The 25,689-nt window shown below is 36.9% G+C and overlaps 2 protein-coding genes across 2 annotated transcripts; one reads left to right on the top strand and one right to left on the bottom strand.

Annotated features, from left to right (window-relative positions):
* Window positions 1-602: 602 nt before the first annotated feature.
* Window positions 603-11,994, bottom strand: LOC113090634 (multiple epidermal growth factor-like domains protein 8; the record flags this gene model as incomplete). Its single annotated transcript, XM_026256317.1, has 16 exons — window positions 11,467-11,994; window positions 9,540-9,796; window positions 8,812-8,975; window positions 8,399-8,614; window positions 8,128-8,308; window positions 7,220-7,308; window positions 6,921-7,134; window positions 6,534-6,714; window positions 6,123-6,262; window positions 5,913-6,023; window positions 3,261-3,412; window positions 2,369-2,470; window positions 2,099-2,246; window positions 1,652-1,815; window positions 918-1,121; window positions 603-806 (listed from the first exon to the last, which is right to left on the bottom strand). Coding segments are annotated over exons 2-16 (2,442 nt in total), but the record flags the coding sequence as incomplete, so codon positions are not given.
* Window positions 11,995-12,938: 944 nt separating this feature from the next.
* On the top strand, window positions 12,939-17,879 carry LOC113090633 (zinc-binding protein A33-like). Its single transcript, XM_026256315.1, has 6 exons — window positions 12,939-13,773; window positions 13,901-13,996; window positions 14,106-14,336; window positions 14,957-14,979; window positions 15,815-15,933; window positions 16,021-17,879. Exons 1-6 carry the CDS (start codon window positions 13,342-13,344, stop codon window positions 16,554-16,556), a joined length of 1,437 nt encoding a protein of 478 aa, XP_026112100.1. The 5' UTR covers window positions 12,939-13,341; the 3' UTR covers window positions 16,557-17,879.
* The last annotated feature ends 7,810 nt before the right edge of the window (window positions 17,880-25,689 follow it).

The following is a 25,689-nucleotide window of genomic DNA, read 5'->3' as shown; positions in this document are numbered from 1 at the left end:
TCTCTGTGAGTCTATGCAGGGCTGCTGATTGATGTCAGAGCGCAGAAAACACAGGTTCATGGTGGGACCCAGCCGCATGACTGTCAGACAGACAGGCCAAACATGAGCGGTACTCTGAACACGAATTGGAGGGAAAGGTTCGAGGAACAGGAAAGAAATCTCTAGAAAACAAAAAGAAAACAGCATTAAATGATAATACCTAAATATTATAGCACAATTAGGTGGTTTATAGGGCTGGAACTAAGGATCACATCAATAATTAAGTAATGAGTCATGTTGCAATCATTTTGCTCATTGTATAATTTTTTTCTTTTGTATAATTCACTATATAATTTTTAAAACATTTTTTTTTCATAAAATATTTTTAATAAAACATCAAATTAAACGGCACTTAATTAAACAAGTTTACTACAGTTCTGCAGCTTTCAAACAGTATCAAAAGTTTTTCTGAAATAACTTAATTATGAAATTTCACTAGTATTGCACTAGTTGGAGCCCTAAAATTTTATTAAAATCCAAAAAAATTAAAATCATGTCTCCTGAGTAAAGGCACAAAAGGAAAGTCTCCTTTTAAGTTGCTTTGTTAGGTAATAAACACTTACGCTGCCACCAGGTAAAGCTGTGCGGTTCCAGGTAAGAGCCATCTCACTAGTCTGTCCTGATGCGGAGTTATTAAGGTAGCCCTCCGCCTGGATAAGGTACCAGTTTCCTCGTGTAAGATTCTGGAACAGACAGGAACCATCCGGCCGAGATAGCATTCGAATCTCCTTCTCCTCCTGAGCGGACCACCTTCCTAGCACATCCGTCTGCATGGAAGAAAGGTTTAGAAGAGACTTAGCAAGTCACATGCCTCAAGAGACTTCACACCATGACTTTCTTGTTTAAAAAAGGAAACCTGATTATATAATATCCCATACCAGTTGAAGGGAGTTGGGTCCAGCAGCCATCTGAGCAGTAAAGTGGAGCTTCTGAACTCGAGCCCACATGGCAACAGTTTCCTGGGGTGGCGCTGCAGGAGGAGGGGCGCCCCATAAAGGATGAATGAAACCCCGAAACTGCAGTGTCACATCCATCTCTGTAGAGGGATTGAGGATGATGGAAGTACTGCGCAGGATAGATACCTATGAAGAAGAGTGCATGAGTGTAAGTGAGAAAGAGAGCAGAGGCAGGATGGGGTGTTCAGAGGAAGGGTTACAGTAACAGATATTTTACAAAATTAAAACAAAATATAGATGTAGAAAAGAAAGATTGAAAACTTATTACCAGGGTTATTATAGTAATATTTTAATAAAATAAACTTTTGCTACTTGAAATAAGATTTGATTTAAAAAAAGTAAACTTTATTTCAGCTAACTAACTTGATGTATTAAAAAAAAAATCTAAACCTGAAATCAATGAATAAAACTATACACACAAAAAAACACTACTTAAACCTCAGATAAAATTATAATGAAAACAAAACATAAAAACAAAAACTAATGAAAATTTTTTATACAAACAAAATTAGCGTCTCAATGATACTAGTGAAGTCACAAGGAGAAGGTAAACTAATTTTATTTAAGGAGTAAAATGAATGAATGAAGCAGGTAGATTGAAGAGAGGAAGTGTCTGCAGAGTAGGTCATGAGAGCTCAGGATTGAACTTGTCGTACCTTGTCAGGCTGTGACTGATTGCGTGGATGCTGGAAGGTGAGCAGGTGCAGTCCCGGGACATAGTTCTCGGTGCGACAGAAGTGGAGGGAGGTGAGGAAACGCGTGCGCTCCCCCCACCAGCCGTACGCCCCAGAGATCTGGTCCACGTGGCATGCACTGCGCTCTGCCAGGGGTCAAAGTGCACAATATTTACTCATGACATGCCAAAGGATTACACACACACTCAGGTCACTTGACATTAAATGAAAACCAGTGAAGGGCACATAGCAGAGATATTGACACAGCATGACTGCTAAAAGTCATCTACAAACACAAGGCACTCAGTAACATAGTATTTCACAGACTGAAAAAGTGTCTAGAAATAAAGATTTACTGAGCGGTGTGTGGTCACATATCCAAGTCGTTTTAACCATCATGTTACAGTCTGCTCCCTCCTCTTCCTTTACCTGAAACAGGCAAGCAGGACTCATTCTGCACACACCAACCGAATTCCCCAGAAACTCGTGGCAGAGAGTTTGGTACCCCACTGAACACCAGACACGACTGGCAGTCCGACAAAAAACGAGCCAGGCCCAGACATCCAGTGCTGCCACACTGTACACACATAAATCAGATGATGGATGAGAGACACAAGTGAAAAAGAGAGTTAGCATCAGAGAGGCATAAGTGATCAAGTTCGAGCAAAATGCAAATGAAGGAGGCTGGGGAGGATTTACCGGGTTGGTGGGCTGGTATTCCCGGCAGCGACCCTCACACCAACTGCACTCTGGATTCTTGAGGCATAAGCTTTCATCTGGAGCTTCAGCACATACTGTGTCCTGTTAGACAAACACACACATATACACATTTACTGTTCGTTCACTCCAGACGCGACTTGCTTGAATAAATTACGCTATTCACGCGTAGTTGGACGCTTGAACACTGCTCGCTACGTTGTAATCACGTCACTACTAGAGCAACCTCCTGATTGGTTAACGTGGCGCCAAAATTTCCCCAAAGTTCAGATTTTTCAACTCGCGTGAATCGCATCATTCGTGCCGTCTCAAGCGAAACACGCAGTAGGTTGTCTATTTGCGTCTTTGAATTGACTTAACATTGAAATCACTCACGCCAGATGCTCTAGTCACGTCAGGTGTGAACGCACCATAATACACAGTATGATTTTTAATACTTTTATTTAGAAAGGACGCATTCAATTGATTAAAAGTGACAGTAAAACCTAATGTTACAAAAGATTCCGGTTTCAAATAAATGCTGTTCTTTTTTACTTTCTTTTCATTCAAGAATCCTGAAAAAATGCATAATGGTTTCCACAAGCAGTTTTCAACATTAATAATAAATATTTGAGCCGCATATTAGAATGAATTTCTGAAGAAACATGTAACACTTAAGACTCAAGTAATGGCTGCTGAAAATGTATCTTTTCTATGATAAGACTAAATTATATATTAAAACATTAAATCATTAAAATAGAAAACATTTATTTTAAGTTGTAATAATATCTCACAATTGTACTGTTTGTATTTTTTAATAAATAAATACACCCTTTGTGAGCATAAGAGACTGCTTTCAAAAAACAAAACAAAAAGAAAAAACTTGTGTTATTACCCTGTCTCCTGGGTCACTGCTTACAAACAGCGGTACTTTATAGGCCACAAGGTCACCACGGGCAACACCACTGTAACCGCCTGCAACTAGCAGCACTCGTCCCTCCATGACGGCAGCAACATGGGAATATCGGCCCCTCACTGACCCACCTCCTACAAGAGCACAGAGAACATTTCAGAGAACAAATAACATGCACAACTAATTTAAAAAGCTTCACAACCACTAATGAGGGCTACTGTAACTTTACATGTACACATATAATATTTATGTCTTGTGGCTACACTTGAAGCACTGTATATTTGAAATTATGTAATTCACTTCCACTGTAATTGCCTAGTTTCAACCCTGAATTTTTTTAAAGAATGGTAATCAACTGCAGATTGAGCTAAATCTGGAACATTCCTGTAGATTCTGGTAATGATGTAAACAACTGATTGAAAAGGCACAGAAACATTTAAATGCTGTTGCACAGCTAGAAGAGTTAGAAGAATCCCTCAGTGAAATGTAGGGATGCGCAATCATGATTTTTAATGGTCGATTACGATACCGATTTTAAAAAAAAATTAAGCAACAAACAAGAAAGAAGGAAAGTGTGCATAAACAAGATGTTTATTTGTTATTTAACAGGCCAAACTGGCTTTTGGCTATTGAAAACAATAACCGTAACCATCTGAAATTGACAGCAGTAACTGCACAGTAAGTAGCCTACATTCAATACAAACATAGATGGTACAGACATCAGCATTTAGCTTTTGTTTTTGAATTGGGTTGAAACTACATAGAACTGGCCTTTACCAGTTACCAGTGAGACTAAATTAAGCTAAAGTATGCTATATAAATATTATTCCAAAAAGTTAAAATCTAATAATGTTGGTGGGAATAAAACAAAGATGCAAAGTGTTTCATTCATCCAATTTAAAAAATAAATAAATAAATAACTATTGTCTCAAGTAAAAAAAATATAGATTCGAATCATTACCCTAAATTTTTTGAATGGATGAATGAAACACTTTTTTCAGTGCGCTAAAGCAGGTGATTTTAAAATCAAATTCAGTCGATATAATTTTAAGGTAAAATAAAAATAATCATCCTATACATAACTGACGTTAACTTCTGGCTTTTCAAACATGTATGCAAGTTCTACTTTACAAAAAATTCAGTTTTGTCAAAGTTTTATCAAAGTTTTGTCCGTTTCGTTTCTCATCCAACATGTGAGAAGTTGAGCTGAACATCCTTCACTGTCTCCGCTTGTCCGGGGTGCGAACAGGTGGAGTACGCTCGAGCAGCTTCAGTGAGAACAGGAAAGGGACTCTTATTTTGTGCAGTCGGCTGTTCGCTTCCTGCTATAATAATAATAATAATAATTCTTTACATTTATATAGCGCTTTTCTAGACACTCAAAGCGCTTTACATAGACAGGGGGTATCTCCTCATCCACCACCAGTGTGCAGCATCCACCTGGATGATGCGACGGCAGCCATATTGCGCCAGAACGCCCACCACACACCAGCTTACTGGTGGAGAGGAGACCGAGATGAAGCCAATCAGTAGACATGGGGATTGTTAGAAAGCCATGATGGTCAGAGGCCAATGGGCGAATTTAGCCAGGATGCCGAGGTCACACCTCTACTCTTTCCGAAAGACATCCTGGGATTTTTAATGACCACAGAGAGTCAGGACCTCGGTTTAACATCTCATCCGAAGGACGGTGCTTGTTGACAGTATAGTGTCCCCATCACTACACTGGGGTGCTAGGACAGACCACAGGGTGAGCACCCCCTGCTGGCCTCACTAGCACCTCTTCCAGCAGCAACCTAGTTTTTCTCAGGAGGTCTCCCATCCAGGTACTGACCAGGCTCAGCCCTGCTTAGCTTCAGTGGGCAACCAGTCTTGGGCTCCAGGGTGATATGGCTGCCTATCTGTGCCTCAGACGTGTAGCTCTGCAATTCCAGTGCTGAACGGCTGCCTGTGTCCTGCGCACCGATTTCGAAATACTTCCACATAAAATGACATAGCGAATAATTACAATGTAGTCAGTGCACGCGGGTGCACTTCCGGTAAAATCGGCCGAAAAAAAGACCAAAAACTACAAAGCAAATATCGCCCGGTTCCGATTCATGGCCGGTCAACCGGTGCATCCCTAGTGAAATGCACAATATTCTAGAGGGCTGAACTGAAGCATTATTATGAAATAATACCAACTGAGAAAAATGTCTTATAAACAAGACATAATGGCAAAAATCCTGACAGACACTATGAGGGGAACCAAACCTATGTCCGCTTTCTGTGGTTAAGTTACACAAGTGGTCTTTCTGTGGTTAAGTAACCTTCCACAACATTTAAAAATAAATAATAATAAGTCTGAGGGCATGTTTTACTGCATTAATCCATCGGTTTAAAAGCTGCAGGCCAGTAAATCTGCATCAGACACAAGGGAATTTACACAACAAATGACCTCTCCAGAATAGGTCATAAAAAGCCTCCAGTCAGACTGAAGCATCTTGAACATGAGTTCTTAAAGGCCCTTTTGTTATTCAAGCAACAAATCCCGGGAACCATGGGTCATCAATTGCATACATCATCAAACCTCATCTCCTCTCTAAACATATCAAACAGATTCACTCTGTTTCTGACCATTAAATATACACTTACGCTGACTGAGGATCCCTCCAATAGACACCCACTGATGGCAACCAAGATGATAGAAAAAGATCTCCTCATCATAGCACTTCTCTTCCATATAGTGGATATGCACATTCCCTCCTAAGAGAAAAATAGATCACCATTATTTAATAATGTTATAAAAGTTTTCACATTAAAGTCACTCAATGAAACCGCAGACACAATATGATTGCTATTTACCGTACACCACCATATAGTTGCCGATGATAGTGGCAGAGTGGAATGCTCTCTCCCTTGGGCCACTGGCAGGAAAACGTGAACGGAAGGAAGCCCAAAACCGTTTCTCAACATGGAACGCATCAGTTGAATTCACACGCACACTGAAGAGTTGAGACAGGATTAAAAATGTAAACGCCAAACCAGACCAATGAACACTCCAGGTAGCAGATTACAAAATGACATTTATTCACATGATTTGAGTATACTGTGTGTATTCAAATAAAAGTGCAATAAAAATGCAAAAACCAAATGTATCAAACTTTTCATAAAGAGCTGGGACATAACAGTACACATTTTACAGTGATATAAAAAAACACACAGTGGAGATTTACTATATTTTCAGCTTACACAACACACACAAGTGTAGAATACCTAGCTGTGGTTGGTCTGTGTCCCCCGTATACCAGCAGTGTTTTGGAAGGGGCATGATAGACCATGCTGTGTCCTGCAGTAGCAGGTGGTTTTCCGCCCCTAGGCTGAACTGCTTCCCACACTCCATTCCGCAACCGGAACCGGTACAGTGATGAGGAGAACATGTCCTCCTCTGTCCTTCCTGAAAAGACACGTCGATCATTTAGTCTTAATAATTATTCTTAAATCATTTAAACAAGCAGAGATGAAGATGCTAATGATCTTTGTTTTTTAACAAAATAAAAATAATGTTCAAGTTGGACTTTTTATATCCTCCACTATATATATATATATATATATATATATATATATATATATATATATATAAAAAGAATACAATTTACTCACCCCCAAAAACATACAGATAGTTGTCTACTATTGCTGCTGCATGATTTGCCAGCCTTGGTGCCCCTGCAGCGTTTGATTGGCCGAGCTGCTGCCAGTCATCTTGCAGTGCATGGTACACCCAGACGTCACTGGCCAATGAGTGGTTGGCAAGTTCACCGCCATAGATGACCATGTTTCCTTGCCATTCTACTGCTGTGTGGGAATGTCGAGGAGCCTGATACAAAGACATTATTATTTAGAGGATCATTAAAATGAAAAAAGATTATAAATACATAACAAAAAAAAGAGAAGAATCTTACTGGACTATATAAATACGATCTCTGTTCCCAATTATTGGTCGAAAAATTGTAAACAACAAGGTCCTCCAGTGCTCTATTCAGATCAAACCCTGTAAATAAAGACCAAGGGTTGAAATAAACGGAGCTGGATTAATACAAGAGTTACATAAACACACAAAAACACATTCAAACAAAAACACAGCAGTTAAAATTATACAATATTCTGTTAACTAACATATGATGAAAAAAAAATCTAAAATCTTTTCTGGTAAAATCTTATGAAAAAAAAAAAAAAAAAAGAGTCTAAAATTGAGAGGAAAATTAGCTTTTTACAAGATTAATTAATTTATTTTAACACCCATAAATAAGAAGTAATGTTTTCTTTTTCCCATATTCACATTTACAAAATTGATATTGCTATTCCATTTTTGCTTTTCTAAGGGGGAAAAGTGTATATTGTTTGTACATATAAAAAATGTACGTCTGTATAAACAAAATATTAATATTTTACAGATAATATTCAAGCAGATTTATTTAGCAGACTGACAGACAGATAATATAAAATAATATAAAATATAACATTTTAATTTGTTGTCCTCATAAAATACAGTATTAAGCTTAATATTTTTATCACTCATTATAAATGGGTTTTTATTAGGGCTGCCCCCTAATAGTCGACTAATCGTTAGTCGACCAGAAGATTATTTTATTAATCAAATCCGAATTTTCAGCCTGACACATTCACAATCATAGCTTATGCGTATCATAGCTTTATGTGTGAGCTTCAGCGCTTATTAGGCTTTGTAGGCAATTAAATGATAATTAAATGATACTAGTCCTTAAAAATCCTTAGTCGAGGGCAGCCCTAGTTTTTATGATAAATGATCAGTCAGTGATGGGAAAGGTTAACCGAAAAACCTCTTTCTTACCTCCGAACATGTACATTGCTCCAGTGGAAGCCAGGTAAACCCCAGCAGAAGCGGTGCGAGGGGCTGCTTTAACATCCCCTGGGCTCACCTCCCACCACTGCCCCGCGCCACTGTTGTCATGGAGAGCCAGCTGACAGTTCTGTCCCACAAAGCCAGGACTGCAGATACAATGCTCACCCGTCTGGGATCAAGAGAGGGAGACAACAAGTGGCATTAAAACAACTTTTTGTACTCAATTTTTGCATGATGAAGAGCTTTCCTTTTTGCCTACCTTATCACAATGACCGTGGCCATGTTGTGTGCAGACCTGGGAGCAGAGAGGGGTACTGCAGTCCATTCCTCCCCACCCTTGATGACACTGACAGCGGGCAGTAGCTACGTCACAGCGCCCGTGACCACCGCAGTCCCCAGGGCACACCGAAAACGTGTAGGTGGCATTGAAGCCCAGCAGGTTGTAGTTTGCGTCGCTGAAGAAATGGAGTAACATCTAGCAAATATCAAAACAGAAGATGAACAAGTTACAATGACTGTGGCAAAATAGGGACAGACTGTGAGCAAGAAGTCTATCAGTCAAGCTCTGACATAGTTTCTTATGAAGAGCATTAAAGAAAACGACTGCATTCGGTTTCCTTAAAAATAAGGCTCAGTTGAACAGATGGTATAAACTGATACTTCTTGCCTTACCTTACCAGACTTGGCCTCAACTGGTTGTGGTAGGGTGGTGCCACTTAAACTTGCCAGTAGGGGGCTCTGGTAGGAATCACCATCATAGACAAACAGATAGTCATAGGTGCACTCCGTCTCCATGAATGTGAAGTTAAGCACAATGCGATGGTTTCTGCTGGGAGCTGAAAGAATACAGAAGAGATCTCATTACAACCAGAAAAAAAAACATACAAATCCTTGTCTCAATATCACCTTCAAGGGGTAGACATTTGTAATAAGTATTCACATTTAGAGAAGTATCATGGTCACGCAGCTACTGAAATTGGTAGTAGTAATAATAACTACGATAATCAAGAAATCATTACTAATATCATGAATCTGCAGAAGATACCACTCAGATCTCACGATATTAAAGCAGCAAATACTGAAATTGTCATTTGTCTAAAGATAAGAGATAGTTCACCCAAAAGTTACAATTCTGACATAATTTACCAAATGGCTGACAGTAGCCACAGACTTCAAAAGTATGAAAAAATACTACAGAAAGTCAATGGCTAAAGTCAATGGTAAAATTAAGCATGCACTGATAAATTATTCACGATAAGAAATTTAAAAACATGAATTAAGAAAAAGATCATGTTGACTTGGAATAACAAGCAAAACAGTCATTCATTTAAATCCTACTATATGCTAAAGAAGCTTCTTTCATTCATTAGCCCTTTGTTTTTGTAGTTTGTGACACCAACCCTTGATAAGCCACTCGCAGTTGTCATTCACAGAGTAGTTTCCTGGTCCATCTGTGACATATCCTGGGACACCCCGCAAAATCTGTCTTTGGCCCTTACAGTTTCCTGCCCAGGTAGCAGGTATCAGAATCATCAAGACTAGCAGCAAGACAGTTGGGATGTGAGAATTCATCCTGCCCTCCACCCGCAAAGGGCAAAGTGAGAAAAAGATGGAGAAACTACTGAAGGGTGGCTGGACTTGCTCACAGTATGGAGACCTATATAGAAGAAGAACATAAAAATAATTTAATTACACAAATAATTACACAAACAGACCATATACATTCACCCTGTAATACATAAAGGCCCATTCACACCAAGCACGATAACTATAAAGATAACGATAAAGATATAGTTCTAAAAATCGTTCTCAATATTAAAGAATAGCGGAGTCCACATCACAACCATAACGATAAAGGCAAAGAGAAACGATATCATCGGAATCACTTTCAGAACTATTTTTTTTCTTCTGATGAACGATAAAAACATTGCCAACCAATCAGAATCAATCCTGCTGTAATGAGCTCGAGAATTTAAAGCAGCAGACGCGCGTCCGCTTAGAATACACAAACAATATTCCTTGTACCTTGTCATAATATTGAGAGTTTTAGATGGTGAGAACTCATTATTAATAAAAACGAATTGTTTACCTGGATATCTGTAAATTGTGTTACAGAAAGAGTAATAACAGCAATAACAGTAGACAAACACAAATGCTTTGTAAAACAATTTTTTGATGATAATGCAAATGGAACCTCATTCTAAAAAGCCTACTGTATCAAACTTTCATTTATAAAACCTCTAAATTATCAACATGATCAAAAGTTTGCCATAATACGTATCATGCATAATCTACTACATGCTTTTCATTAATAATGTTTATTTATACATTTCTTAATCATCACTTTATTTGTATGCATTTTAAGCAAGTAGTCTGCTATTATGTTATATAAAATCTCTCTGATTTACATAAAGTCTCATATTTGCAAGTTTGAGCCTCTGAATAAAACTGAGGTGTTACTCCTCCTCGAAAATATATAAGCTCCATATTCTCACTATATCATGCAATATGAGCCAGAAGAGACTTATGTATCAAATATGATACAAAACATAAAAAAATATATGAAACTTTGACTGTTTTTTTAACAGATTTTGTCTAAAGGTTAAATAAACTTCCATTTTTAAAAAGATTTTATGTTAGACTTAACAAGGTTAAACAGAATAAGATTGTTTTAATGCATAATTTATTATCAATGTTGTTGTTGTTATACGTTTAAATTTTGTCTTGTCACTGACAACAGAGCACAAATTGTAATTTCGTTGCCCTGTACAATGACAAAGCTTTATTATCTAACCTTATCTTGTCAGAAAGACAACATCTGAAGCAAAAGGCATGGTTACAAAAACCTTGTGAAAAAGGTACTCTACTCGTCTTTGTAAAACTGCCATACGCTGCTAAAAAGTAGCAAATATAATGTGAAGAAAAACCACACTTTCAACACAAAACTCTTGAACTATTTGCCAAAAAAAATATATATATATATTACACAACAGAAGAGCTAAAAGAGACATGTGTCTTTTTAAACTAGTATTTCCAGAGGTTAGCTGACACAACCATCACTGTAACGAGCTAACGGTTTACTTTACTGTTAGCTGTTGTGTCATCATATTTAACCGACCATGGTCCCTTGTAACTAAATAATTACAGTAATTAATAAAGCAGTGTGCATCTTCCCATTGTCAGTTCAGCATCTACTGACTCGTATCAATCAAAGAGTTATTTAAATCTGACAAGTGAGCCTTGGCTTTAGCTGAACAGGCTAACTGACTAGCCGTGTCCATCCGCTAGCTGTCGGAAAAACCAAACCATCTGCACTCATTTACTCACCAATTCCCGAGTCTCGGTTTCCATGTTTCTAAAACATAACGTTCAGGTTTTCGTAACTTACATCCTGTATCAGGAAATGTAATAAAAAGTCGCGTTGAGCGACGCCCCTATATCGCTGCGGCTATTGTTGTGCTGCGGCAGCGGAGCCCAGCGGCGGTTTAGAGCTCGAGACCACCGCGTACGATCATGTGTGAGTGCGCTGCTGGAATCAAAGGCCTCGAGCTCCGCTGACAGGATGCCTTTATTTACAAAAAATATCCAGATGTTATCAAGAATAACGCGCGCGTCCTCTCTGTTTCAGCGTCTGGCTAAATCCAAGCAATGGCTGTTACAACATAAGCATCGTGCGTGAGTTTGTTCCCTGATATCCAGGGCGCATCTTGAATCGTGCAGGGCATTCGTGCAGGGGATGTGTGTATGTGTGTGTGTGTGTTTCCATATGGTTGTAAACAATACAAAGCCTAATAAGCGTACCGAGCAGCCTCCCTGCTGGTCTTTTGATAGAGCAGGTCATAATGTTTTTTTTTTTTAGAAAAGTATCTAATTCGCTGTTTATAGCGTAGCTATATGTAAACAATCTGCAAAGTTGTGAATCGAAAAAGTGCATGATAACACAACAGACACAGAAGTGAAGACAATGATGAAAGTCATAGTTTTTTGCTATTTTTGGGCAAAAATGTATTTTCGATGCTTCAAAAAATTCTAACTGACCCTCTGATTTCACATGGACTACTCTGAAGATGTTTTTTTTTTTTTTTTACCTTTCTGGACATGGTCAGTAGGCTATACCGTGCACACAGTTTCAATGGAGGGACAGAAAGCTCTCGGACTAAATCTAAAATATCTTAAACTGTGTCCCGAAGATGAACGGAGGTCTTATGGATTTGGAATGACAGGTGATGAGGGTGAGTTTTTAATGACATAATCTTCATCTTCGGTGAACTAACTGTCATTCTATAACTCACTAAGGTGAGTTATGGAATGACAGGCTAAAAGTAAACAAATAAAACAATATTTAATTTAATATTTTTTTTCAAAGTGTAAAAAGTCTTTGTAAATTGGTACATGACAAAGACAACAGAAAAACTCTAAATAATAGAACAATGAGATAAACCATTTAAAATATGACAAGCTATAAAAGCAAGAAAAATCTAAAATAAAATAAACATTAAAAACATGAACTCTAACTAATAAATAAATGATTTAATTTAGAATAATTATGTATGCTTAAATTTCATTTAATTACATATTGTTTAATTAATTTATCCAAGTAAATTAAATTACTCCATAGACGTGTTGCTTGCAAAATAAATAAATTATTTGAAAACTGTCATTGCATAATTACAATCAAATGTATTTATTTACTGTTGTTTGCCAGATTTAATTATTTATATATTTATGCAAGAATGTGTATTTATTTTATTTTATTTTATTTTAGGATTATTATTTATTTCATGTTTACTCCTCCAGATCTTGCATCCCCAAATAAAACTGTTTTTTAAGACATTTTAAGATAAGCTTTTAAGATCCATTAAAAGTTAACCTCCCTCTGAGGATCAGCTGTGGGGATATGGCAACCCAAATCTGGACGAAAAAGAAGACAAACTTGTTTTGACTGTTTGCACTTTTATTTTATTTTCTGGTCTCTCTGCCTCCCTCCCTCTTTCACACACGAGGAAGTTGCCAGGAATAGGACGAAAGCAGGTAGATCTTCTTCGGTCCAAATCCCTTCCTTCTTTCTTTTCAAACAGCAAGTTTAACTTTTTAAACGCGGGAGGACCGATGTTTTAAACAGCTCTGCGACTTTCAAACTTTTTTTTTTAAACCCTGCTGAGAAAATATCGTTTGGCGGAAGTGAAAGTACAAGCTAACGACATGGCAGACAACAGTGACGAAGATATCACAGACAGACAACAGTCTCTTCTAGAGAAAGACTTGACGTGTCCTGTGTGCAAAGACATTTTTAGGGACCCCGTGTTGCTCTCGTGTAGCCACAGTTTCTGTCAAGAATGTCTGGAGGGCAGCTGGAAGAACCAGCCGAAACGGCAGTGCCCGTTGTGCAGAAAGTGCTGCGACGGGGAGACACCGATCCCTAACCGCGCATTAAATGACACCTGCGTCTCCTATAAAAAGGAGAGGAACCTGAGAGGACACGGTACTGGTGACGATGAGGTCATCTGTGGTTTGCATCAGCGTATCTTCCAACTCTTCTGCATTAAAGACGAGGAGCCCGTGTGCGTCGAGTGCGTGACTCTTCATCCGGGGCACGACCTGGTGACCATAGAGCACGGAGTGCCTTTCTGCAAGGTGAGCTCATTGCTTTTTCCTCATCGTGGTATAAAAAAACGACCCACTTCGTGTTACAGCTACTGAAATGAACATGGACATTTTCATGGAAATATTTCTAACGTTCTATTCTAACAATGTTTTATAGGAAGAGCTTAACATGAAAATCAAAATACTGGAAAGTAAGCAGGATTCCTTCAAAAGGATGAAAAAAAGATATAAAGATACAGTTTCCTTTATTGAGGTAAGCAGCCTCCAAAAAAAAAAACAATTTCAAGGCCAAACACATAAAATGCAGCAAAATCTTATTAATTTTGAATGAATGCTTATTCCGCTTCTCCATATTGTTTCAGAGCCAGACTAAGGATGCTGAGAATCAAATCAAAGCGGAGTTTGAAAGACTCCATCAGGTCCTACGTGATGAGGAGACATCTAGAATAAAGGCTTTGCATAGAGAAGAAAATGAGAAGAAGGAAATATTGAATGAGAAGATTGAAAACATCAGTCGCGATATCACTGCTCTTGCTAAATTGATTCAGTCAGTGAAGAGGGAAATGGGAGACGAAGATTTGACTTTTCTTCAGGTATATATATATATATATATACATATATATAACCTTTGTATGTGTTAATATATAAAACTTACTGCCTGTTTATCAGTTGTAAACAGGATACACCTATACATCCATACCTTTAAGAGGGTCTGACTTCAGTGTAACTATCAACACGTAGATTACAGGAGATTACCTCTAGATAAATCACTGGTGGGTCAGTGACAAAAAAATAAGTGTTTAGTAAACAAAGGAAAAATCTAGTTTAAAATGCATGTACCGAACACTTCGAAATATATTTTTCTTGTGCAATCATGCTTGTTTCATATGTTTTTGAATGTGAAAAAAAAACATTTTTAAATTCACTGATTCATGTCATGTCATTGTTTTTGCTCCACCACTTACCAAACAAACAAAAAATATCATTATTTTCCAGTCATTGTATGTATGAATTGCATTTTTGTTTTATGGCCAATGCAGAAAAATCTATCTTCAACCTAGATTTAACAATGGCTTGTGTAGAAGAGGTCTTGACATGAAACCTCATAATTGACCCTTTACATTTAAGTTTCTCACATTTTAACATAGCTGATAACGAAATCAGACTTGTCCCACTTTCATGCTTTTATGAATCAACTTTTCTTCTTCCACAGAATTTCCAGAGCCTAAAAAGACGGTATGTGCCTTTTTTATTTTATCAAGTCTTTCTTGGGTCTGCCATAAATGTCTTACTTAATACCATTACAGATAAGTCAAATTTACTCCCACTGATGCAGTTTATTTTGTTGTTCTTTACATCTATTATATGTTTAAAGTTAACATGAAATGAAAATTCCCCTTTCTATATTCTAAATTCATGTTATAGATCTTAAAGGGATAGTTCACCCTATAATGAAAATGACTGAAAATGATTAATGAAAATGTCCTACACATGCTTGTCCATATTAGGGTAGTGAATAGTGACCAGCTTCAAACTTGATCACATAATTGTCCCTGGTTACTTAAGTACACTTGAAATATTGAGTACAATAGGGTTTGGTGAAAAACAAACCAAAATGTAATTTCTAAAAATCCTGACCTTGCCTGTTGTGCCTGACTGCACATTCATGACATTCGCTCAGGGAAAGCACACAAGCGCACCATTTTGAGAAAAATTTTAATAATAGCATAACACAATGCATAGATAAACCCAAACAAGTGTCCATGTACATTTGTTCACAAAGAAGTCACTTTCAAAGCAAGCAACTTTCTGTTGGACAACATGGAAAATTTGCATGACCAGCTTGAAACAGTTACAAAATCTGCATGGGAAAAACTTTTGTCATCATGCAAAAATTCCAATAGTGTAGATTCCTCTTGAAACTGGATTTGACACACGAAAAAATTTGGCAAACAACTTTTTTTTTTTTTTTCGTAGATCTGTCAGTAGTTCTGTTTTTTTTTGTGACTAATTTAGCTGTGTGTAAGAGATTAAACGGAAGGGAAAGATGATCTCTTGATGTCTGTCACAGAACCCAGTGGACTGGTGAGGAACCAAAGAGGGTTCAAGGAGCTCTCATCAACATGGCCTTGCATGTAGGCGCTTTAGGTTACAAAGTCTGGGAAAGCATGCTGTCTCATGTCACATGTTGTGAGTTCACTTTTCACCTTGCTTAAAATGTGTGTGTAAGATGAACTCCGAGCTTTGTGAGTCACTGTAACATTGTTTTGTCTGCAGTGCCTGTAATCCTGGATCCCAACACAGTCTCGCCCTGGCTCTCCATATCTCCTGATTTTTCCAGTGTGCAACAGAGTCCGGAAAGACAAACTTTCCCAGACAACCCTGAGAGGTTTGATCCCTGTGTTTTTGTCCTTGGCTCAGAGGGTTTCTCCTCGGGACGCCACCGTTGGGAGGTCCGTGTGGCTGACCACCCCAAATGGATCTTGGGAGTATGCAAGGAGTCAGTGGTTCGGAAGAGGAAGTTCACAGTAACAACAACAGCCGGAGTGTGGACCATCGGTCTGAGTAAAGGAGTCTACAGTGCACTGACCACTCCACGCACTGAGCTGACTCTAGAGAGAAGACCTGAAACCGTCAGGGTAAAGGTCAATATGGAGAAGGGAGAGGTGTCCTTCTGGGATACAAGTAACAACAAGCACCTATGTACATATAATGATAAGTTCACTGGGAAGCTGTTCCCCATCTTTGGCCCAGGGCTCCAGAGTACACCCATCACTATCTTACCTGCTAAAGTGACCATACACAAACAATAATTAAATTTGATTTGTTTCTTTAACATCTTAGCCTGGTGAGACTGAAGAGTCTAAAACCCTTCACTGAAGTTGCTCCTTAGTTTGAACAGAATTCAAGGAATATTTCAGATTCAGTAGAAGTTAATCTCAGTCAACAGCATTTCAAACCGCACAACAACATTGACACTGATGCCATAAACCCTAAAGCCCTTAAACAAGTGTAATTCAAACAGTGTTACAGATCAAGTAAAAGTTCTAAAAGAAGAATTACATGTAAGTGCTTTTATCAGATGATGAGCTTCTTATTTCTGCTTTTAAATCCTCCAAAAACTGAACCCGTTCACTTCTATTTCAAGTGCAGCACCATAAAGGTTATCCTTAATTTATTATTTTTCTTATTAAGAAAACAAGGGACAAATTGAAAAGATTTTTTCTGGTAATTAACGTCAGGCCACAAATGCTGTTGTTTGTGAATAACTTGTCCTGGACTTGGAAAATTCCTTTAAATGAAAATAGGAAAGAAAGAAATGGAAATTCAAAGGAGGTAAACAGTATATGTTGATATATTATACTATAACATGTCATGATTTATGTTTGTTTTTCCTCTCTCCATATTATGTTAGTGTGATTTGCTGTGTCAGGGTGGAATTATTTTTTTATTGTCCTCCACAATGTGAATGGCTTTATTGCTGCTAAAACACTATTGATCGTTCAGTAGAGAATGTCTTTCATATCAATCAACTTAAAGTGCTGCAATTAAGTCTTTTCGAATATTACCTTCACATTATACATTGCATTGTATTATGCAGTGTATCATGTAGCTGTATGTGAACATAAATTATCTGCAAAGTTTTGAAGCTGACAGTGCACGATAAAATAATGTTATTGTCAAAAAAAAATAAGTCTGCTTGCAATCGCATACAATAGGATGGGGAAAAAATGCCATAAAGTTTTAAAACATGTTTTTTTAAAAGTTACATTAATTTGATATGGCTTTCTAAACATGCCGCTCTCTTGTGCGAGAAGCGAGTGCAATGATCATGACTTTTAGAAAATGTGAAAAAATATGTGGTATGTGAACGGCTTGGTTTAAGTTTTAACATAAACAACATCTCCACACGATGAATTTTCGCATGAAAATGCAATGACACTCAGTGGTGTATTTCGTGTGCCACTGATAAACCTTCCAGACGGCTGACGCAGGACTACATTTCGAATGCAATGTTTTTGCATTGGAATGTGGATTTTTTTTTTTAGACAATCCTACAGCTTTTGATTTTAGTGAGTGACAATTACAGAACCAACATTTAATGAAATAATAACAATAAAAAATTGTCTTACTTATCAGACTGAATGTGGGGGGGTTTTTTCCGTCTCCAGCAGCATTTCAGTTTAATGTCTTCCAGTCAAAAAAGGAACACTACATTGATTAATAATAGAAAAAAAAAAATCTGATTTTACCGGTCTCATTAAGATTATCTAAGACTGATGACAAAACTGACTCATATGTGGGATTTTTAAAACTAAAAGGTACTTTTCCACCTTGTCTTTAATTAACAAAGTTTATCATTAGACCCTTTTTCATTTTGCAAATAATCTGACAGCTGGACAGTTGCATAAACACAGCTGCTATGTTAAAACTCTGTCTAAAGAACTAGTCTGACCAACTAGCAGTTAGCCAAGGGATATTTAGTTTTACTTTTCTGATTCAAATTAATTCGGTCTACATTTTTAACCAACTGATGTGACCAGTCATAAGGAAAAGATTTGTACTAACTTGTAAGACTGTCTCAATTTATGCAAAAGGCCCTTTAGTCTTAAATGTCTTAAACAGTTACAGTGTTATCTATTTTGAGTTTCTCATACTTTCCTCTGCACTGAGAGAGATAACAGACAGAAAACCGCTCACATTTATATACATTAGTAATATATTGCCCTTACATATATTGTTAAATAGAAAGACTTGCATAGAAAGGCCCCAGCTTCCCCATGAACTTGCTTAGGAGTAAGGGTTTAGAGAATTAATAAACTGATGGAAAGGCTTGCTTAGTCCCATATTTATATCAGTAAACATGGTGGGAATATATTTGTGTCTGCAGAGGTTCCAGCTCTTCACTTTAAAGTAAGCAACTAAAAAAAATAAAACGTTTGTTAGCTGTGATATTGGAGGAGAGGGGGGTTCAAAATGAAATGTTTTCACTTTTGTTTAAGATGCTGGGTCTGGTTTCATCTTCATATTTCACAATTCATCTCTGTACTAACGTCATGGGAATTTGTGTTGATCCTCCAACCCTGTCCCGGATAGTTTGTGCGAGCTTCTACATGAGAAGGCCAATAAACCCCTCACATTAACATGTAAGTTTATCATTTGTATTGTTATTTATTACCCAGTTTTGTTATTTATGGCACAGTTTTATCTTCCATTATTTATCTGTTTAATGTGCATTATGCAAAATAAGTAGTAATGATGAGTAGTTATTAGACACTTGAAAGACAAATGTAGAGTACAAATCTTAAAATACATTTTTATGATGCTAATTTTATGATTGCTGATTGTTATTCAACAATTTGAATGACAAAGAATCTTAAAATTCATCAGGATATTTTGTTGTAAAGATGTTGTGTGAAGGTTTTTGCTACCCCACTCATTCTTATCAGTTTATCTCAGTCAGAAGAGAGCAGATAACATCATATTAAAAACTGTAAATGATCCATTGTATATATATATATATATCTTCCTGGAGCTTTAACCTATCTTAGGCTTTCTCACTTTCACCACATACCCAAAAAGTCAAGCAACCACTGGTAATCAACCATATTTGTTGACATAAGGATAAAAGGGCAGCCTGGGGTGACATTTTTCCAAAACATTCACAAAGAAATGTCCAAGTCCCACTGGACTGATGTGCATAAATAGTTTCCATTAAAACTTCACATTGCCTGAAGGAGAGGCTCACAGATGAGCTTGTGATAACACAGACATATGAAGTTCAGGTCATCCAGGAGAGGTCTGACATTATTGAGAAAGAACATCCTGATTTTAAATTAAAACAGGAAATCATGAAACCTCTAATGGAGACACTAAAAGAAGAAGTAATAGAAGTCAATGAAGAAAGAATAGAAAGGGTAGCAATCGCTAAACAGTGGACACAGGAGGTCAACTCTTTAGTGGAATCACAAGAAGATGTCGACAAAAGTAGAGAGGGTGGAGATGTTGGAAAGACGTGTAATGATCACTGAAAAGAAGACACTGGGATCTGAGGGCACTTTTGAGAGATTGGAAATTGTGGAACAGAGACTTGAAGAGGTGGACGCTATCGAGCGAAAGCTAGCTGAGGGGAAGAGCTGAGGTTTGGATTACAAGAAGTGAAAAGTTTTGAACAAAGGTTGCAGCAAGTTGAGAAGGAGGAGCTTCAACGAGCAGAGAGAGATGATTGGTACATTTAACTTGATGGCATGTCATTGATGCTTCCCACTACCCCCACAGGTATGTCACATGACTGTGCATCTGTCACCAGAAATTGAGCTCACTGCTTTTCATCAAATGCTTGAAATGCTTGAAATTTCAAAGTTACCTGAAATGCCTCAGGTGAAAACTGAAAATGTCATATTCCACATTTGTTTGTTTTTTCAGGAGTTCAAGAAGATTTGCAACAGATAGTTTATTACCCCAAACCAATAAAGAGATATGACGATTGGTACATTCTATTTAATGTGATTCCAAAAACCATGGAAATATGGCGCCCTCTTCCAGGTATTCTTGTATATTTATTAACCTGCTAGCTCGCTGAAATACTGTATTTAGATTGGTCCATTGCACCATCTAGTTGCCAGATATATCATATTTACCTTTATCTTCCAACTAAAACAGAGGGCTATTCAATAGTTTCAGTTGAGGGCTGGATTATCAAATTGAAATTTTTAAGGTGGCTGTCTGGATCTCTTTCTGGACATTTTTCAATAATTAATCTTGATTAATATTAATATTTTGTCATAATATCACACTGAACGATGAAATTAATGTAGAAACAATATAAAGATTATATATTTTACATGTGTGTTTAATGGCATATATTTACTAAGTTGCCTATTTTTTTAACAAAGACCAGTATTGTGGATACCATAATACCATATCAAATACATTTTCACCTCAATTTCTGCCATTAATTATAGCCATTCATCATTTCAGTAAAATTGAAAGCCATTATTTTTAACATTTAATAGGCTTATATTAAAAATCAAACAACTTTTAATTTAATTTAACTTTAAACAATCTTCACATTAACTTTAAATTGTACAAACCTAAACTATATAGATTCATCTTTGTTCAATCGACAGAAGTTAATCAGCAACTAGAGCAGTCCAGTTCTCTTTTGTTCTGTGATTTACATCAGTACGACAGACTTCATCAGATTTCACTTTAAAAGCAGCGCTGTCACTTTAAAACAGAAGTCAAGTCTAAATCTTGTTTCAGTTATCCATTACTAGTGACAATTGCTGAATTTGTAAATTATTTTTATTATTATTTTTATGTTGCACCTGTTTACTTGTGTTTTTCCTGACCACCCTTTATTATAACACTAGAGACACACATAAATAGGATTTTAAAATACTTCTCAACAAATTTCAACAACCTAAATGGGTTTCTGTTAACAGATGTGAGCGCAGAGTCATTCCTGAAGAAGATCAGGCTGAAGAAAAGAAGAGAGAGGTCGATGGAAAAATACAGCAAGAGCTGGTGCAACCAGAGAAGACAAAAACACAGACTAGAGAGAAGGAGATTCAGAGCAGAGTGAAAACAGAGAAAGAACAACAGGAGCAGGTGACAGAGGAGTATGGGAGACCACAGCCAGCTGTTCTTGAGCAGAGAGCAGCAGAGCCTCATATAGACAAAGAGGATGACTGGATTGTCATTTTGGATGGTTCCTCTAAAAGATCAGGTACACATGCTGAAACACAACCATAATCATGCACTCGTGTAAAACACACAAATCAGAATATGCAGGATGCACTGTGTTTGTTTCAGTGCCCTCTGTTGAGAAATACGAGGAGACCTGAGAGGAGGTGATCCAGGGAATAGAGCAAATAAAACAACAGGATGACTGGTTCATCATTTTTGATGTTTCTCCTAAAGAATCAGGTACAAACACTTCAAGAACAATCAAGAACGTACATGCATAAACATGCATATCTTAACATGACTAATGGTGTGTGTTGCCTTTAGTGTATTCACAGCTGCGAGGTCAAAAATGTTGAGCTGTATGAGGCCAAAGAAGAGGTGATCCAGAGCAGAATGAGAACAGAGGAGCAAGTGACTGAGGTGATGACTGTGATCGTACCAGAGAAGAGGACGAGCATCATACAAACCCCACAGTTCCCAGTCGTGCCCAGAGACACTGATGACGACTGGTTTCAGCTTCCCATCAGGTACAGGTAACACACATAACAGATTCTATCACATACATATAGCAACAATAATACAATAACATAAACAACTACGAAAAAAGAAAAACTTCCTTAAAATCAATACATTTGCAACATTGAACATTGACATTACTTGATGATTTCCTTACATAAAATATTATTAGAATAAAATTACCCAAGACTACTTTCAAGATTATTTAGTAAATAATTTCACAATCTTCTTGTGATGGAAAACAGTTTCACAAACCCCGCTGTTTACTGTGGTTCATTCAGAGATTTTGACTTCCGTGAAATCATCGAAGACCAGAAAGTTCAGAGAGTGGTAGAGGAGCAGATGAGAGAGAAAGCCAGAAGAGTGCAACCAGCTATTACTGTGAAAACAGAAGCACAGCCTCAGATTGAAAAAGACGACGACTGGTTCATTCTTTTTGATGTTTCACCAAACCAAATAGGTACATACATATTTTATAGATTTTTAAATATGATTTTTTTTAATGCCCACTAAGGTCGAATGTACAGTAAAAAATGTGGAATACTACAATTTCTTGTATTTTTTTACTATTTTAATATAATTTAAAAATGATATTTAAATTTTCAGCATCATTATAAATCATTCTAATGTGCTTATTTGATGCTCAAAAAAGTTTTCTTATTTTAAATTTCTTATTTTTATCAATGCTGAAAACACTTGCTTAAGATGTTTGTGGAAAAATAACTTTTGGAACAATATTTTGTAACAATGTAAAAGTCTTTTGTCACTTTTGATCCTTGCTAAATAATATACTTTTTTTTTTTTTTTTTTTACTAAATCCAAATATTTTGTGATTTTTTTGAAGAATTCTTTAGCCATCAAGTAGATTTTTTTAGATACATATACAACGTAACAACATCTAAGTGAGATCAATTATATATTATCGCACAAGTCTTTGTCAATAATTTCTTATTCTCTACTCTATTTAATAAAGTTTTTGCCGATGTCCTTAAAACTGACAGGAGGGCTAAAGAAGAGAAGATGAGAAGGCAACAAGAGAGGAGAGAGCAGATAAAAATAGAGGAAAGAACAAAAAAACTATTGGTACTAGAGAAAAAAAAAACAGAACAACTGCAGACAGAAGTGGAGGATGGCTGGTTTATCCTAATGGGCGGACGGTTCCCCTAAAGATTATGGTATATGATTCATAAAAGACATCAGATAAAAGTCAGTCCATCTTACCATGTCATCCTGAATATTTCTTTTCTCTGTCTCTAGTTCCAACTCTTCGACCCACACCTGTTACTTCCCCAGTGGCTCCGCCCAAACCCACCCACAGATCCTAACTGACCAACCACTGACTTCCACTCCAACCACACAACATGTGTCCATTACAAAAACCTATCAGGAGAAGTCAAAGACATATGGAATATCACACTGGAGTCTGAGGTTACAAACACACACATACTACAAACTGCACATACACAATGTTTCAATCGTCTAAAATCATCTTTCTCCCTCTTAGCAGTCTGAGATTGAGTCGTTGCTTATGAAGAAGGTGAAATACTCATCCGTTTCTATAATTTTTGTCATGTTCCTTCTTATCCAGAGCATATTAATCCACAGTCTTGTTTTTTCTTTCTAGATAAGAAGTGAAGGAGAGAGTGTCTATATTCGGCACAGCATTCTGATGCTGGAGGTGTGTGCAACATTTAAATTGGTTCTTCCACTGAAGATTTAAGAAGGCTTGTCTAGTCTAATCAATCCTGCTCATATATGCTCTTTTTAGGATTGTGATGTTTCCCATGAGATGATTTTGAAGCACTACGCCAGCATAACTGAACTCAAGAATGACTTTATGGAAGTCAAGCAAGATTTCAGACTCACTGAATGGGACAGACGTCTCTTGTCATACTCTTCTACAGCCAAAGCTCAGTTCTTGCATGCCAACGAAGAGATACATTCTCAAGAGATGAGAATGGACTTAGTAAGTTACATACATTAACAAGCAATCTACAACAGTGGTTCTCAACCAGAGGGCCCCTAGAAACTTCCAGGGGGCCCCATAAGTCATATTAACATAATCCTAAATTAAATACTAAAAACACTAAAGATAAAATATGTGTTTGAGTTTATTTAGTTTTATTACAACCAGCAGTGCATATCATCTTAGATTAGAGGGCCTTTGAATATTGTATAGGACAATGGGGGGATCTTAGAGTCAAAAAGGTTGAGAATCACAAATGTACAGCATCAAAATGTGAGAAAAACACAGAGATGGGTCCAGTTTCAAACAGATTTAGCAATCCACCTTTTAGATTAACATACTTCTGTCTCTAGAGTTTCAACTGAAGAGAAAAGTCAGTGAACCCATGTTGACTTTAAAATCTTTTGCCAATTTAAGACAATGGAAAAACAGTCTTGTTTTGCCCACAAGAGCCAATATGTATCTGAATTTAAACTGCATATAATCACTGCTGATGCTGAAACATTCAAGTATATGAATATGCTGAAAAACAAATGCTTTGCAAGTTCTATAGAATAAAATCCTCTTGCATCTAATTTAAAATTGCTGTTAATAGTTGTTTTTCTTGTACAACAGTATATCAAAAGCATATTTTAATTTGTGTACACTGAAAAAAATCAGGCTTACATTTTGTTTTCTATTATCTGCTTACACCTATTAAATTATTTTTAAAATGAATAAAAGCTGTCATATGCAGTGCCAAATTTGAGGTGTTTATTCTGAGAATTAACTTAAAAAAGAAAATGAAAAAAAATAATTCTTATTTTTATTATACTTAATTTATATGTTAATTTATTATCTGTTTAAGGATTTAAAAAAAAATGTTTTTACAATTTTAGCTGTAAAACAAGAATTACTAAATATAACTGCAAGCAGCAATTATGGGGCCAAGCACTCCAGCGGCAAAATTAGGAGTTAAGCATGGCATGGTGCATCAGACCAAATGCAACGAGTAATAAAAGCAATAGGAAGATGTGTGCCAAATTTACAACTTTCCTGCAAGTGGTTCTATGGGCTGCCATAGACTAACAGATACAATCGTAGCCTAAGCACCTTTGGTGCTTGGCCCTAATGAGGTAAGACTTTATATCTGTTTAGTACTCGTAGTCAACCTTATCACCAACAGGGGTTAACTAGACCATATAAACAGAACCATCTTCATCCCTTAATGTATAGTGAAACTGTTAAGCGACTTGTCAATCCATATTATTAAGCTCTTTTTCTAGGTACAGACAGCTGTACTGGTTTGCAGCAATTGCACAGCTCAGAGTTAACCCAAACTAATCAAAATAGATCATTAGTCACACTGTATGAACTGCATGATGGTTTACATCACTTTGTGCTGCTGACTTCTAGAAGCTTTTCATTCAGTCTCTAACACTTTCATCATGTTGGATGCAGAACTGTTAGACAGGAGTAGAAGCTGTTTGCATGCACACATTCTCTATTTATGTGTCTCACAGGTGGCCTCCTTTCATATTTGTGCTGACATTTATGTGAACTATAAAGACAGAACTACAACACACAATGACACATAGTGCAGTCTCTATTCTTTTTGGCATGTGTGGGTGTCACCACATTAAAAGATAGGATCATATATAATTGATTACTTAACATTCACATGAAAAGAAATCTACAAAGCCGTATGTAATTCTCACAAGTCGGGCAACAGTCTATCAAATCAAATTTGCTACAACAAAAGCATATGTTTTACAAAGCAACTATATGAAAAA

The sequence above is a fragment of the Carassius auratus genome, unplaced genomic scaffold, assembly GCF_003368295.1.
Source record: "Carassius auratus strain Wakin unplaced genomic scaffold, ASM336829v1 scaf_tig00057492, whole genome shotgun sequence".
NCBI lineage: Eukaryota > Metazoa > Chordata > Actinopteri > Cypriniformes > Cyprinidae > Carassius > Carassius auratus.
The sequence above is the reverse complement of the archived record's forward strand: the minus strand, read 5'-3'. Positions and strand labels throughout refer to the sequence as shown.

Coding starts and splice junctions, on each gene's coding strand:
- LOC113090633 (XM_026256315.1), top strand. CDS start 13,342: ATGGCAGACAACAGTGACGAAGATATCACAGACAGACAACAGTCTCTT. Junction 14,980..15,814: donor TTCCAGAGCCTAAAAAGACG/GTATGTGCCTTT, acceptor TGTCTGTCACAG/AACCCAGTGGACTGGTGAGG. Junction 15,934..16,020: donor GCTGTCTCATGTCACATGTT/GTGAGTTCACTT, acceptor TTTTGTCTGCAG/TGCCTGTAATCCTGGATCCC.